This window comes from Moschus berezovskii, chromosome 15 (assembly GCF_049115385.1).
Source record: "Moschus berezovskii isolate FMDL1 chromosome 15, NW_MosBer_1.0, whole genome shotgun sequence".
Classification (NCBI taxonomy): domain Eukaryota; kingdom Metazoa; phylum Chordata; class Mammalia; order Artiodactyla; family Moschidae; genus Moschus; species Moschus berezovskii.
Genome location: NC_142474.1, coordinates 74,840,459 through 74,856,796, shown reverse-complemented (window position 1 = coordinate 74,856,796; position 16,338 = coordinate 74,840,459). Strand labels below are relative to the sequence as shown.

The 16,338-nt window shown below is 41.5% G+C and overlaps 1 protein-coding gene across 13 annotated transcripts in view; it reads right to left on the bottom strand.

The window, feature by feature from the left end:
• The window catches only part of LOC129556582 (ankyrin repeat domain-containing protein 26-like), a 99,895-nt gene extending 85,528 nt beyond the window's left edge, over positions 1 to 14,367 (bottom strand). For 6 of the 13 annotated variants that reach the window (XM_088844247.1, XM_088844252.1, XM_088844246.1 and 3 more), the window contains exons 1-8: positions 13,773 to 14,363; positions 11,138 to 11,252; positions 10,799 to 10,972; positions 6,319 to 6,425; positions 4,682 to 4,819; positions 3,367 to 3,434; positions 1,676 to 1,709; positions 489 to 558 (exon numbers count right to left, since the gene is read on the bottom strand). In XM_088844247.1, coding sequence (XP_088700373.1) covers positions 489 to 558; positions 1,676 to 1,709; positions 3,367 to 3,434; positions 4,682 to 4,819; positions 6,319 to 6,425; positions 10,799 to 10,972; positions 11,138 to 11,252; positions 13,773 to 14,005 — 939 coding nt within the window. In that variant the 5' untranslated portion in view covers positions 14,006 to 14,363. Of the gene's footprint in view, positions 1 to 488; positions 559 to 1,675; positions 1,710 to 3,366; positions 3,435 to 4,681; positions 4,820 to 6,318; positions 6,426 to 10,798; positions 10,973 to 11,137; positions 11,253 to 13,772 lie in introns of those variants that run through there. The other 7 variants (XM_088844244.1, XM_088844245.1, XM_088844253.1 and 4 more) reach the window with 3 other exon arrangements.
• Positions 14,368 to 16,338: the final 1,971 nt, after the last annotated feature.

Sequence of the window (16,338 nt, the reverse complement as noted above, 5' to 3'; positions counted from 1 at the left end):
AGAAACCAAAATAAAGTCCAGGGATGGCGGGTAGAAGGGGGAAACTAGATGATATATGCTATATAGTTTTGGAACTGAAAGGCTCCAGGAAGATTCCATGATTATTAAAATAAGTAATTATATCCACTAAAGATATCATTATGAGTACTGCAAAAGTCATGTCCTTATGGTTTAAAATTTACAGGAAGACTCTTTATCCTTGACCAAAATTCCTATTTCCTTTATTGTGGGAAAACCCTTCCCAATACTATTTTCCTGTCACTCTATATTTTCCAGCCCATTGTTTTCTTCACCCCACCTTCAGTATTTACCAAAGTTAAAAATTAAAAAAGTCAACTCGTCATATGTTTATAAAATAGTTTGCTCTGAAGGACTTTCCATTACAAACATAAAACAGGAAGACGGACACCACTGCTGAATTTAAGAGTAAATACTATATGAAACTAAATTCAGAGCACGAAAACTAACTTCACAAGAGTGCACTTTACCTTGGTTTCAAAATCTAAGACTTTATCATCTGATGTAAGCCATGAATCAACACCAGGTTTGTTGGAAAACCTTTAGAGCAAAAACATACAACAAAAATGAGTGAGTTCATTTCTTTAAACGAAAAACAACAACAACAAAAAAAGCAAGATTGGCTATCTATGTAGTAAACAAAGTTTCTCAATTAAAATTTGGCCTGTTTTAAAACATTTTTTTAAAACGATATTTTGATGTGGACCATTTTTAAAGTCTTTATTGAATTTCTTGCCATGTTGCTTCTGTTTTATGTTTTGGCTTTTTGACCCCAAGGCATGTGGGATCTCAGCTCCACCGACCAGAGATTGAACCCACACCACCTGCATTGGAAGGAGAAGTCTTATTAACCATCTTAATCACTGCACCCCCAGAGAAGTCTCCAAAACAGATTTTAGTTACCTATTTCTGCTTCCATCTCTCCCAGCCTAGGACATATCTAGATAAGACTCATTCTTAGTTTCCATAACAAAGACTGACAGCCAATATATTGGCAGAGCCTGAAAATAGTATGTTTTCACCAAGTCCTAACAGCTGAATTGAAAATCTAATTGATGGACTGACATAACTTTTGTTTGCCCAAAGTGGAATAAACCTGATGACTTAAAGCAGGAGGATATGCTGCTCCTTCTCCATTGTCTGTCCCTGGTTCAGAGACTATTCTGCGTCCATCAAGAATGGCAGTCTTGGTCCTTCAGCAGGGAAATCACTTATGGAGAAGGCCCCATTCCTCCCCTTTACTGTAGAGGGAGTACAGGAGTTCCCCACAATGTCTGAAACTTAAAATGGACACAAGTCAAAGAACTAATTTATATGTTTCACTGATATGCTGCACGGGTACTTCTCAGTCTCTGCTGAGGGACACGAGCGTGGATGTTGCAGCCAGGCAGGCCAGCTGCCAAATCACAGGTCAACTCATTTTAACCATGGAATCATGGGTCAATTCATCAACCTCCCCGAACCACAGTTGCCTAATTAAGTAAAAGTAGGACACAGTTACTTTCCAAAGCTGCTCTGATGACTCTATGAGGTCATAAATGTTAAGCACATAATGCAGTCTCTAACCCAGGGTAGAACACTCAGCAAACATCAGCTTCTCTTCTCTGCGTGTTCTCTTAGTAACACATGCAATTTTTAAAAATCTGTCAAATCCTACCTGCTTAAAGAGTCTTCTTCAGAACACTTATCCACTATTAAAGAAAAAAGTAAGACACATTTTAAATCAACAAAAGAAACATACAGACCATTAAAACCTCAAGACTGATGTTGTGTTTAAAAGTATTCCTTTAGGACCACGCCTGGAGCCCACACTAGAGGGAATCCTGATTGTACTACACTCATGGGCCATGAATGCCTAAGAACCATTCCTCTCCTTTACAGTCATCAAATGTAGAACCGAAAAACAGAGGACAGACCTGCTGTGGACAATGACCATAACCCTAACCAAACTCCAGGAGACGGACAGAAAATGACACGACACCATTAGAATCAGCACTGTCAGCTGACAAGGGCACACGTGAACAGCACAGTGTTTCTGGACTCCCATTCCCTGAGCAGAGAACAGAGCCTGCAGGTGTCTTGCTGGGACATGACACAAATTCTCTGGCTCCTCAGTTCGGGATGAAAACGCCCTATCACAAGGAAGCCTGGTCTACAGGCGCTGAACTTCAGAGCGTGGTAAAACACAGGAAACAAAGTCTTCCTGGCCCTCTTTCCGAATGTCATGCAGCTCACCCGGCTCTTCCGTCCATTCGATTCCCCAGGCAAGAATACTGGCGTGGGTTGCCGCTTCCTTCTCCAGGGGATCTTCCCGATCCAGGGATCAAACCAGTATCTCAGGCACTGGCAGGCAGATTCTTTGCTACTGAGCCCCCTGGGAAGCGCCCTTTGATTAGACAGAGGTCTACGAAGTTGAAAGGTGTTCTCAGACACCTCGTACAATGTGCTGGATGCCACATCGAGCGGACATAGTGGTGTTTTTGCTGATGTGAAGTGTTTGCACTCTTTTACTAGAATCTGCAGAGTCCCAAGTTGATCTATTTGAAAATCTATTATGATACTCTTTTAAATAACGGCAACAGAACATGTTGTTCTTACAAAACTATACTATCATGACAGCTATCCAACACACAGAAGAAAACATCTGGGTCTAATAAAGTCAACCTATTTCACTCTTTCTGGATCTGTGAGGAATAAAGTTGGTAACAGAGACCTTGTTGGAACAACAGGCAAAATAACCGGTGCTTCTCAACTAGGCATTGCTTTTCTGATCTGTAGTATTGGAAGGTATCTTTCGAAAGTAATCTCTTCCTGCTACGCTGCACACTGGCTCAGCATGGCAGTTCTTATTGTTTATCATTTCTTATCCTACCAGGAAGGGATTGTTGAGTGAGGTTCCCAGTTTAAACTATGGTAACTTTTTTAGTGAGACTAATCACTAAACAGTAACTAATAACTACTCATTCACTAAATGCAAACTATTTATAAAAATTAAAGTTCCACTTTTATAAGAAGTCCAATTTGCTAAAATATGATTATAGACGAACTATATATCATACTAACAACCACTTTTTCTCATTTACACCAAAATCTAACACAGGATTTTAGGGGCCGTGATTAAAAACATGGAATTCTTTCCAGACAATACTGTCTCTGATGTTAAATTACCTACAATTAACTTCTTTAACAATTCTGAATACTAGACTATTAAGAAATTAATTTAAAAATAAAACACACATGCAGTTTACACTAATTTTATCATAGTTCTTTCATTATTGAAACTTCCTCACTCCTACTTTATCTATGGTAGAATCATCAAGAGTAATTCATTATTATCAGATGACGTACCTGGGTTGCTCTTTTCGGGAGGAGTTTTAGGCCTCTTTTCTTTATATTCAGAGATGAGTTTGCAAATGCTATGTGTTAAAAATGTGATAAATAATATTTTAACACTAATATGAAAAACAACTACCAAATATATGTTAAATTCTTAGATTATTTCAGATAGACAATGTCAGCGATAATGTCAAAACTACAACTGTGCCCTACATTTCACGTTTCTAAGTTCTACAGCGTTTCACTCAGCATGGATTTAGAGGAGGAAGGAAAGGCAGAGGCAGCAGTCGTGCACTGAGGGCGATACAGCTCAGTGGATTCACTGGCTTTGGCTTGGCGCACGAACACCCTTTCAGACTCGCAAAGCCCCGCTCTGCAACCAGCTGCTCTGTGTTCCTGGAGAAGCTGCTTCTCTCGAGTTCAGAGTCTTCCTCTGCACAACCGGGATCCTACTGCCTTATTTCACAAGGGGATTAAGAGGACTGAATGAGGCAATATATCCCCAAATGCTTGCAGAGACAGCCAAAGAATGGAATAATTTGTTCTTGAACTTTATTGCTAGAACTACTTTGAAATCCCAAACAAAACCAATGTCTGTTTTCTTCCATGTTTAGCATTCAAGGGTTGCAGGAAACTGTGACTAATTACAGTGACTAGTTGTTCTTTGTGGTTTGTTGTTAAGGGAATCTCAGCCCTTATATAATTGGTACCTAAATTTATTTATAAGATATGAACTCACTACACTAGAGAACATAATTATCCCCCCTTATTGCAGCTAATTACACCAAGCGCAGAAAACGAATCACAATCAAGACCTGGCCTGGACCACTACTCACCCTTCTCCACCTACTCAAACTCTCAACCAGCAGATCTTTCTGACAGTGATGCTTAATCTCCATGTGCATCTCCGATTCACGTGGAAGACATAACCCTACTCTTACAGTGGATGCTGGCAAGTCCTAGGCAGGGCTTACCTCTCTAAATTCCTCCCTGAACTAACTTACGTGAGATTTAAGGATTTCTGGTGAATGGGGCAGACTCAGAAAACATTTACGGTTGAGGCAGATAAATCCTTTGGAAGATTTTCATTATTACAGGAAACAGATCCCAGGAGGGGGCCAACTGTAACTATGGAATCTCAGGCAAGCTGACACCCACTACTCTGGGAAGGATGACGGGGAACCTATGACCTAAGGAAAGGTGCCCCCACAGGATAGAAGCTGCCTGCACCAAACAGACAACTCTCACTGGTCATGGAACAAGTCACAGTTAAAATTCTTTTTGGCTGCAGTTTAGTGAGAACTGGCATTTTAATGTGAACACTTACATTTTAAAACCACTAATAACAGCATATTCTTCTGCGGTCCGTCCAAAGACATCTTGAGAAAAGATGTCAGCACCTCGCTGAAGGAGAAGACTGACTACATCCATACATTCATAATTGACAGCAAGCATGAGGGCGGTTCTAAAACAACAGAGAGATGACGTCACCCTCAGGAAGTTAACTTCCAGAAACAGCTCATTTGATACGCTTTACCAAGTCAACATCTTGCCCTTCCATGAAGAGCGGACCATTTACATGTTCAAGTGTACACATCCTTGTAAATTACTTCCAAGGCTAAAATGAAGGGATGGAAAAGAAGCCTCCTGTCCCACTGGGATGGCACGTAGCAGCACTTAACTATTTCAAAAGTCCCCGATGAGGACTCCCCTGGTGGACTAGGGGCTACGACTCCAGGCTCCCAATGCAGGGGGCCCAGGTTCCATCCCTGGACAGGGAACTTCATCCCACATGCCATAACTGAGAGTTCCCACAGCTAAGACCCCACGCAGTCTAATAAATAAATGCTTTTAAAAAATAATAACAAAGTCCTTGATGGACGAGAAACTATGCTGAGGTCGCTTATCTGAGGCAGGTGAGTATTTAAGGGGACGAATCCCCCGTTTCCTCCTTAGTCTGATATATTATACTTCAAAGTCAGCTAGAGGTTGGGTTAAGCAAAGGCTATTTGCAGGCTTAAAACAAAAATATTAACAATAATGGAAATCAAAATAGTCACCGTGGCACTTAATGATGTTGACACGCATGTGCTCTTCACTAAAGGAAATACTATATATACACACAGCCACTTTTGAAGGATGCGTTACTATTTGCCTTTTTGTATCAGGAAACTTATTTGCTGATGATGAGTTATGTGCACAAGGTCATAACCCTAACAGGTAGGAAAGCTAGGAGTTGAACCCAGTCTGAATCTAAAGCCCATCATTTTCATCTGCATCATCCACCTCTGACTTATCTTTGTTAAAGGAACGGTTTATCCAATTAAACCTATCATTCTTCCTTCTACATTCATTGAAAATGAAAACATCAAAATGTACTAGAGATGAAAAAGGATAAAAACTGATGAGCCCACAGTATCTGGGGACAGTGATTACTAATCACTGTTTTGTTGCTGTTTAGTCACTAAACTGTGAAGGACTCTTCTGCAATCTAATGACATCAGTATTTTTCAAAGAAAGTAACTGAGAGCAAAGAGTCACCCCAAAAGACAAAATCAAGTCCTTTATGTTGAGTATGCATCTTTTAAGGAAAAACAGATACGAAGTAGAGGTTTAACAATCATTATAAAAGAATTAAGAAATTCGATACTGTCATAAGGTAAACTAAAAAGCAGAATCCGTATTTTATAAAGCTAACGAAACTAGTATGAAATCCCTCAGCTACTCCAAGATCAACCAGAAACAGGAACAGGTTGCATACGACATCACTCAATATTAAAAAGGAATATGAATCCTGCTATATATTTCTGCTACATAGTTTTTCACGATTCCCAGTCAGAATAATTGATTTTCTACCTAACTGAGGAAGTGTTGATCACAAATGAAACCTCTTATTAATTTAATCTTGATGTTAGCACCAGAGAACAGCACTAAGGTTTTTAAAAAGAAAAAGAACAACTGTACCTTTTCATCTTATCAACCGCATGTATATCTGCTTCTTTCTTTACTAAAAATTCCACTATTTGCTGTTTCCTTTCCCTTATGCCAAGTAAGAGTGGTGTGAGGTCATCCTGTAAAACGGGAAAAACCATTTCTAATGTACACAGTTAACCTATTTCTAAGCTGAACTGAAAATCATGCAACAGATTCTCTGACCTTAAACATACAATTCAGAAAGTAAATAAAAGGGAGCCCTTCCTCCTCATCCCCCGGGGCGCCTTCTATCTCCTCGAGATGCTCCTCCTCCTGGCCTTCCATGGGGGTCCAGGGGCTAAGACTTGAGCTCCCAAGGCAGGGGGTCCAGGTTCCATCCCGGGGCAAGGAACTAAATCCCACGTGCCGAAACTAAAGATCCCATGTGCCACAACTAGACCCAGTGCAGCCAAATACGTCTTTTGAAAAAATAAATAATGAGATGCTCCTCCTCTACCTCTTCCAAAGATGAACCACAGAGTCATTCTCAAAAATCACTTTCAACATTTACTGGTTCCAAGGATCTTTCCTTCTCTCATAGTATTTATCAGGGATATTGTAGTATTTACTTGCTCTATTACTAGTCTCAACACTCCTCCAGAGAGAATCAATTAGCTACTGAATCAACTGCATATTTTAGGAGCAATGCTGAGGCAGGAATATATAATATTACCTGTAGCATGCATAACCTGTCCAAGGATGACCAAGAGTAACCTCATGAGGTTTACAGACATTACAATGGGAATATTATCCTCTACATGAACATGCAAAGAGACAAGTGGTTTTGGTTTGTTTTCTTCCAAAACACCAACTGTGGGCACCGTGTTTTTCGGCTTTCTCAGCAAAGTCTCCTGAAATTTAATCTTACTCGTTCTCCCTCGCTTGTTCCTTCCCCCGCCCTTAAAGTTAAACTGAGGGGTCATCATTAGTTAGATGCCGTTCTGACGCAGAACAACACCGCTTATCTTCAAAGGCCTTTCTTGAGGACTCTCATGTGATTACCTCCAGACCTCCATGAGGAAGCTGCCTTAATCCCAGAGTTCTGGTCTCTGTCTTGCTTTACTGCTCTTCATTAAAGATTACGAGGTGAGCTACCAATAAACACGCACTCGGCGTTTTCTTGGGGAGTTGCTCTTCCGTGACCTCTCCCTGCGCGCTCTCATAATCCTCTGTGTTTGGGAGACTCATTCAGTGTGAAACTGCCACAACCAACTTAAAAATTCTAATTTGAAAAATTCAATCCCATCCTTAAGAGATTCTTTTAAAATATGAAATCCATTATAGATTAACTAGACTGTCTTTAAAACCTTGAAAAAGTTATCAAAATAAACTATAAAACAAGAATTGGAAACTCAAATGCTTATGGAGGGAAAGCTGGTGACCTGAGTAAGTGAAAAAGCCAGGTGAGGCTGGCAAACCAGCGAACACACGCCCCGTACAGAAGGGGAGGCCGCCACATGCAGACCAAACAGTAGAATGGGCTCGGGGGGACCAGATTTAGTTCTCTGAGAAGCCTGAGATGCAGACCTCTGCATGAGATTGCTAAATTTTCAATGCTGACTCAGTTTGTGGAGGTAGGTAAGCGAAACATATCCAAGGACCACATTTGGTCTGCAGCCCACTTGTGGTTTTACGTTCTGCTGTTTCCAAACAGGTGGGTATAAAGCAAATATTTCTATGTGAAAGCTTTCCTTTCCTTAGTGTCATGTGTTTCACAAGAGAAGTGGGTGTCAATATGTAATAAAAGTTGCTCTGGACTCATAATTCTGTTAAAATAAATTTAAAAAACAAGACTCGAAATTCCCACTTGAAGAATGTTTCCACTGCTTGCTAAAACTACAATCTATTTCTAGAATTCGCCCAGATTATTAACCAAATGGATAATGAGTTCCTAAGACTGCTGAAACTAAATGATGAAAACAATCCCCATCTGTACTAACTTCATGGGTTTTGATCTTTAAAGCTATCATCTTGCTTATGCCAGGGCTCAGCAAATCTAACAGACACACTGCAAGAGTCTGTCCTGCTGACACCAAATGAAGGCTCGTGAATTACTGTTACTGCAGTCAGGAAACTGCAGTTTGGTAACAAACATCTGTTGACCTAATGACCTGGTTGATAACAGAAGGTGCAAAAGTCTTAAAGGGTCAGACTCCAGATGAAGTAACTTCGCCATGACCAAATCTCTAAAGACTCTTGGCGTGGTTGGAAGGAAAAGGAGCTATATCATTCAAGCCAATAGACATTGCGAAAAATATTCCTTTTAACTTCTCAATCACAGAGGCAGAGGAAAAAGTCAGGCTAATATTGTTGCAAAGAAGGGAGCTGATGGAAGTAGCTGGCACTGATCAAACTCCAACTCTTCTATAGATTACTTATTTTTGAGATAGGTGCACTTAGAAATTATACTTAATCACTCCACAGTTCTTCACCAAGGATCGTATCAGAATCTCATGGAAATATTTCTAAAGACACACGTCCAGGCCTTCCTCGATTTATTCCATCAAAACCTTCAGGGAACAGCCTGGGCTGATAAATTTTTTATAAGCTTTCCTAAGTGATTGTGGGTTTCACCAGCACAATCTAGCTGAGAATTAGCGCAGCAAACATTCCAGTCTCATCTCTCACCCACATGGCCAATTCCTTCTCTTACTTGAGGATTTGAAGAAAAAAGAACATGTAAGAGGTAAGAGTCATCAAAACTGCATTAAATTTTCCTGGGTAAACAGTGGTAGAACAGGGACTAATAAACACAAAAGGCAACCTGATCTCATTGTTTATAAACCCCTTACTTTCTATCAAGACCTAGATTGAGAGCAGACTCAACCGAGACTCTTATCTAACTGGGTGTTTCTGCCAGAATAGGATAATATTTCTGTTAAATACCTGTTCTTCTCTCTTCTTTCCAACGTAATCACTACCTTTTCACTGCTGATCTGATTTCGGCAGTCTTCCTAAAACTGATACCTAGGCAAGTCTCCAATTCACTCAATCTCTTTCTCAAAATAACAACTATTATCCCTGACACTGAAAAGCACCTTACCAAAATATATAAACCGAAGGGGGAAAAAAAACAAAAACCAAAACCTCAGGACTTCTGTGGTGGTCCAGTGGCTGGGTCTCAGTGCTCACAGTGTAGGGGGTCTGGGTTCCATCCCTGGTAGGGAACTAGATCCTGCACGCTGAAACTAAGACCTAGCACAGCCAAATAAATATTAAAATAAATAAATTTTTTAAAAAATTGGCTAAGTTAAAAAAAAACACAAAACCCTCTTCTTGGCATATCCCAACTGCCAAAATTCCACCTTGATCTCCATTTTTCACCTGCTTGCTCCTTTGCCTCTCCTTTTAGCCTCTGAAGCCTTGAGCAATGAGAGAGAAATCACTTTTATATAAGTCATTCTTTCATAAAATTGGAATGTGTTAACAGCAGCAAGATTTCTATGATGTTGTCAAATGCTTGTTTGAGTTTTAAGACAAATTCTATTTCCAAGGCAAATTTTGCTTTACTGTTATTTTAGACTAATTAGAAAAAAAAAAATTTTTTTTCAGTAAGGGAAAAATACTTGGAAAAAGTTTTACCTTCAACAAGTGCAGTGTTGTCACAAATATCTGCCATAAACACACAAAAAACGCTTTACTCTCTAATGCTTCTTGAGCAATATCGTGTTTTCAAGTGACATCTTAGACAATCAAGTGCTTTCAAAATATTTTCACTCGGGGAAGGCTGGAGCTTCCAAACAATGAAAACTGAGCCCACCTGTGAGAGTGGGGGCGCTCTCTCTGCAGCTCCTGGCGGGGCTGCAGCCGCAGGAGAAAGAGCAGGAGGGGCAGCTTCACCATCACCAGCTCCCCTCACTCAGCTGCAACCCCGCCGAGCAGCCCCCCAGGGCTGAGCATGGGAGACCCGAGGTGTGTCCCTGGCGAACCAAGTGGTCACCAGCACAAGTGTCCGCCCCTCGCTGGGTGTCACACGTGACCTGAGCCATTGACCGGATCTCAGAACCGGGGTCCTGGAGGGCTCAGGGCTGCAGGCCTGCTGTCTCCCCAGCCCACTTGCGCCGCCCCAGCTTCCCCTGCTGGGCGCTGGGTCTCCTTCCTCCCACCCCCATCCCTACCCCAGCAGCTGCGCCCATTCCCTGAGCCCCTGGAAGCAGCCACCCACCACGTCACTGCACCCCCCCCAGGCCTTCATTTTTTGTAGGACTTGAGCCTACAACCCACCCTGATTTTCCTGTGGGAAAATCTTCCTTCGGGGCTAGAAGGGTGGCTGAGAGAGAGAGCTTGGCCCTTTCTGTGGGCTCTGACGTTTTCCACCCACCCCTGACTTGGCTTTGGAGTTGTTTCCATGGTAACAGGGCCTGCTGGACACTACTCAGTCTACCTATTTACATACTGTTATCAATAAAACACATCTAGTTTAAAAAAATGCTTTGCAAATATTTGGTCAATAAAGTTAGTTGAGCTATACCTGGTTCCTGGCTTCTATATTGGCGTCATAGGAAAACAGCTTTGCTGCGAGTGAGACATTCTGGAAAAGGACAGCATAGTGGAGGGCGGTGTTGCCATAGACGTCCACGACATTCGGGTCGGCACCATGCTCCAGCAGAAGAGTCGCACACTCCTCCTCTTGGCATTCTACGGCCTGTCAGTGTTGTGCCAAGAAAGAGAGTGTAAATTCTAGGAATTCAAAGTAGACAGTCCACAAGCTTCACCAGTTCCCTATATTTCAATGACATAAATTCATTCTTAGTCTCAGTAGTTAAATCTTTACATCCCCCTCACGGGGATATGGTTCGCTGCCCCATACCTTCATCAGCGCGGTCTTGTTTTCAGCGTCACAGAGGTTCAGCAGGCATTTTCTCTCCAGGAGGAAAGCTACCACCCCTGCATGGCCGCAGGCACAGGCCAAGTGGAGCGCCGTCCTACGAGAGCAAGAGCAGTTTTCAGGAAACTGCCGTGTAACTGTTCCAAAACAAACAACTGTTCACGTGATTGAAAACACTCAGCAGCATGGTACTCCCTTCCCTCTAAACAAAGATTTCGTTTTCTTCTGGAGAAAGAGCAGCAAATATTAGCTTTAGCTCCCCTTACACAGTAATGAAAGAACAGTCTACTTGAATGGAATGCGCGAGACCTGGAGACTCAGCTCGACGTGGGTCTGACCTTGACTTTCACTCTGTCACTCAGGAGCTGCCGCTCAGCCTCTCTGTGCCTCAGTTTCCTCATCAGCAAAATGGAGAGAGAGTAGCAGTTATCCCACAGGACACCGCTGCGATGCCTCACTGAGATCCATGCACAGGGTTCAGAACGGCTCCTCGCACAGGTAACAGCTAGTAACTCTTAGATTATGTTACCATACTTACTACTGTTCCTACTCTCTCACAAGGACAACATCTGAATGAAGTCAAAGGACATTACACCTCCTTTGCAGACCTGTTTTGAGGATTAGAGACAACACTGTACTTTGAGGATTCTAATATGCTCATTTTCTCACATTTTAACGTCTCTGACATTGGAATATAATTTAAAACTCACAGTCTTTACAACTATAAACTGTAGCATTTTTGTCTGTTCATTTCTCATTGTTCCTGTTGGTCTAATTCCCATGAGGTGTTTTTGTCTAAGGTTGCTTTAGAGATGATGTATGTTATACATTATGATATAATACAGGTGCATTACACAGTGACCCACAATTTTGAAAGGTTAGACTGCATTAAAGTGACTGTAAAATATGAGCTATAATCCCCATGATGGACAATATATCCTTGTAGCTTGCAGGATTTTAGTTCCCTCAACAGAGAGCGAACCCTGGGCCCAGAGCAGTGAGTCTTAACCACTGGACTGCCAGGAAATTCCCAAGATTCCCTTGACTTCTGAAAAGGCTGAAAGTTGTCACAGGGTACCAATCCTCACAAAAAATTCAAAATTAAATTGAAATTGACAAGTTATTCTTATCTGCGCCGCATTCCTATTAGTGCCAGAAAGACAAGCCCTGTCTGCTCATCCGACTTCCCTACAGATAGCTTGATCTACAGAGATTTTTAAATTTGGGGGGTTGCTAATGGCAACCCACTCCAGTATTCTTGCCTGGAGAATCCCATGGAGGGAGGAGCCTGGTAGGCTACAGTCCATGGGGTCGCAAAGAGTCGGACACGACTGAGCGACTTCACTTCACTTAAATCAACTTTCAGATTTCTTTTTTTTTCTGGTGCCCAAACGCAGGAAACTCAGGAATTCTTCCCTTTGAAATCATTCTTAGAAAGTCTCTGGGGTGGGATATATGTATACTTACAACTGATTTATGATGTTGTACAGCAGAAACGAACACAACATGGTAAAGCAATTACCATCCAATTAAAAAAAAATATTAAGGTTAACAAACAGTAGAACCAGAAAAAATAAGAAGGTCTTTGTCAGCACACAGAAAATGTATAGATAGGAATTTCAGTTTTCTTCTAGTACTTTTCTCACCCTGTGTATTTAAAATTTTTGATCCATACTCCATCTGAAACTTTTTGGTGAGATAAAAATCTAGTTACTTTTCTCTAAATAGTTACCAGGTTATTTCTCCACCATCTACACATAATTTATCTTTTCTGATAGAAAATGTCATCCAGCGAATTTTGATATCTCAATCTTGTCTACTATACAAACCTTTCAATTTTCATCACAACAATTAAAGACAGCATGTGTAACCCAAAATCTTTAAAACCACAATATGTTTATTTGGTTTAAATACGGAAAGACCATATATCCTAAGAAAATGTCTTCCTATTCAAAGACACAGCCAGCTTCCTACTTCAAAGCTGTCTTCTGAGGTCCTTCAGCAAGGAACATATACACAGAAGTGTACACTGATATAAAACAGATACTGAATTGTAGCTGAACAATTTTTAACCCAGAAGTTGGCCTGTCATGGGGATTATTTTTCTCACTATGCAGTTTTCTATAATATATAACATTATGGTATAAAAATGTGTACATTAAAAATAAGATGCTGACAACCTCAAAAATCTGTCCACTGCCAATATCCACAATGGACCATCCATGAAGAAGAGTTTTCATCAATCACATGAGAAAAACAATGTGAGAGCCAGGGAGTTCCAGATTTCTTGAGGGCTACAGAACTTGAGAGCTCTTACTCATGAGTACATCATGTTAACGCATGCATAAAGACAAATGAAAAGGAGGAGGAGGAAGAAGAAGAAACAAAGATGCTATTCATATTTTATTTCAGTTCTGTGACTACTGACATTCAGTTAAATAAATTTAAAACGACCACTGAAGTGCTCTCTACGGGGAATTATAAGCGGGTCCGAAACCAGCTAAAGCTTTTGCAGCCTATCAAGTCTCTGGGGCGCTGCATTCCACAAAGGTGTCTGCGAGCCTTGGAGGGGAAACTCACAGGAGGGACCCCTGCCAGGCCCTTCCTCCCCACTTACCTGTTCATCTTGTCCTTGTCGTTCAGGCCATTCTTTCCGAGCAACAGAACCTGGTGTGTTTTGGCTACGCTGCCTACGCTGGCAGCTTTGTGGATTTCTCCGAGGTCCTTGTCTCGGATGTGGTACCCGGGCTTGAAGTTGGTTCCATGATGACCTCTGTCTGTCCCCGGGATGATGGAGGAGCTGAAGGGCAACAAGTCCTTCTTCCTCCAGTAGCCCCAAATCTTCTTCATCGCAGAGCCTATGGGCTCCAAACACACCTCACCTCCCCCTTGGCTCTGCACAGTCCCCTAAACGCAACACAAGCGCTACAGTTAAGCCAGAGCCGTCCCGCCACAACCTCCCAGCTGGGAAGCTCAACGGTTTGGAATCGTTCATCCCAGAATGATCGTTGCTAAGCAACATCTCCAAACACACTGCCCATGTGCCAGTGTGCATGTGCACGAACAGGAAGTGCATTTTTCGAAAGAAACAGTATCAATAAACCCTTACCTAAGGTAAGAAGGAAAGAGAGGAAACTGAAATACACACAGAGAGGAAAGTGACATTGCAACAGATACCTCAGAAGTAAAGAAGCATAATCATAAGGGACCATTATTATTGATGAAAAACTACAAGTTGGAAAACCTAGAAGAAATAGATAAATTCTGAGAAACATACACCCTGTCAAGACGAAAACAAGAAAAAATAGAAAAAACTCAACACTCCAGTAACAAATAAGGAGATTTAAATATTAATTTAAAAAAAAAACTCCCATAAGCTAAAACCTTAGGACCAAATGGATTCAAAGCTCAATTCTACCAACAATCAAGTATGAATTAAAAGTAAGACTATGCAGAGAAAACACTTGACAGAATTCAAACCCACTCATGATTTTTAAAAAATTCAATAAAATAGCAAAGAAATTTCTTCAATACAATAAAGGCCACTTATGAAAAGCACAAAAAGTGAAAGTGATAGTCGTTCAGTCTGTCTGACTCTTTGCTATGCCATGGACTATGCAGTCCATGGAATTCTCTAGGCCACAATATTGGAGTGGGTAGCCTTTCCCTCTTGAATCTGAAAAGGATTATGTGTGTACGTGTGAGTGTGTGTGTGACTGAGTGTGTATGTGTATTAGTCAATCAATCATGTCCGACTCTTTGCGACCCCATAGACTATAGCCTATAGGCTCCTCTGTCCATGGAATCTCCCAGGCAAGAATACTGGAGTGGGCAGACATTTCCTTCTCCAATCTGCTGCTGCTGTTGCTAAGTTGCTTCAGTCGTGTCCGACTCTGTGCAACCCCATAGCCGGCAGCTCACCAGGCTCCCCCATCCCTGGGATTCTCCAGGCAAGAACACTGGAGTGGGGTGCCATTTCCCTCTCCAATGCATGCAAGTGAAAAGTGCAAGAGAAGGTGTTCAGTCGTGTCTGACTCTTAGCGACCCCACGGACTGCAGTCTACCAGGTTCCTCTGTCCATGGGATTTTCCAGGCGAGAGTACTGGAGTGGGTTGCCACTGCCTTCTCCACCTTCTCCAGGGGATCTTCCCAACCCAAGGATTGAACCCAGGTCTCCTGCAGCAGACAGATTCTTTACAGTCTAAGCCAGCAGGGAAGCCCCATTTATATAATACACACACACATATACATACATATCTGAATCACTGTGCTGTACAACTGAAACTAACACAATATAGTCAATCAACTATAACTCAATAAACACCACCACTTGCTAGGTTTATAAACACTGCATCCGATACCTCTTATATAGCTACTTCACAGTAAGAGCCTTCAGTTCAGTTCAGTTCAGATCAGTTCCTCAGTCGTGTCCGACTCTTTGCGACCCCATGAATCACAGCACGCCAGGCCTCCCTGTCCATCACCAACTCCCAGAGTTCACTCAAACTCATGTCCATCTGTATAACTAGACTAAATTTTGTACAAAAAGGTTTTCCTTGAGAATATACTACTTTCTAACATTTTAATAGGCAATTACAAGAATTACACCTACTGACAACTGTACTAAGCACTTCTACAAACATCAATTAACTCATTAGCTGTAATGATTCTGGAAAGGAAAGAATTACAAATATGAGTAAGCTGCAGCCTTTTCGCCAGGTCTTTGGACTCTACTAGTCCTCTTACATCAAACCACATGTCTCTAAGACAAACACATCAATACAAAACAAGTCTCCTATTTCATTCATGGTCCAGACACTAACGGTAAATAGGTAAATAAGGTAAAATTTAGAAAGCTCTTAGAAAACTATGAGATTATTTGCTGTTGCAATAAATTTCACTACCTCTCCATAATGTTTAAAATAGTAAGATGGGGAAAATACGATGAAAAACACTTAATAACGATCACTAAATACGTATTATGGCATGTCTATCACTGTTAAGTCCCCTGCACTGAAACAGGACACTCACAGAGCAGAGTGCTCATTTTCTCACAAGCAGAAGAATAACATCCAAAATGTGGTCTCTGTACTGCCTATAGTTTCCTCCTTACCATCCGGGGAAGTGATAAACTAACCTAATCAATTGAGGAAGTGAAATCATTACCAAAACCCAGAGTATCT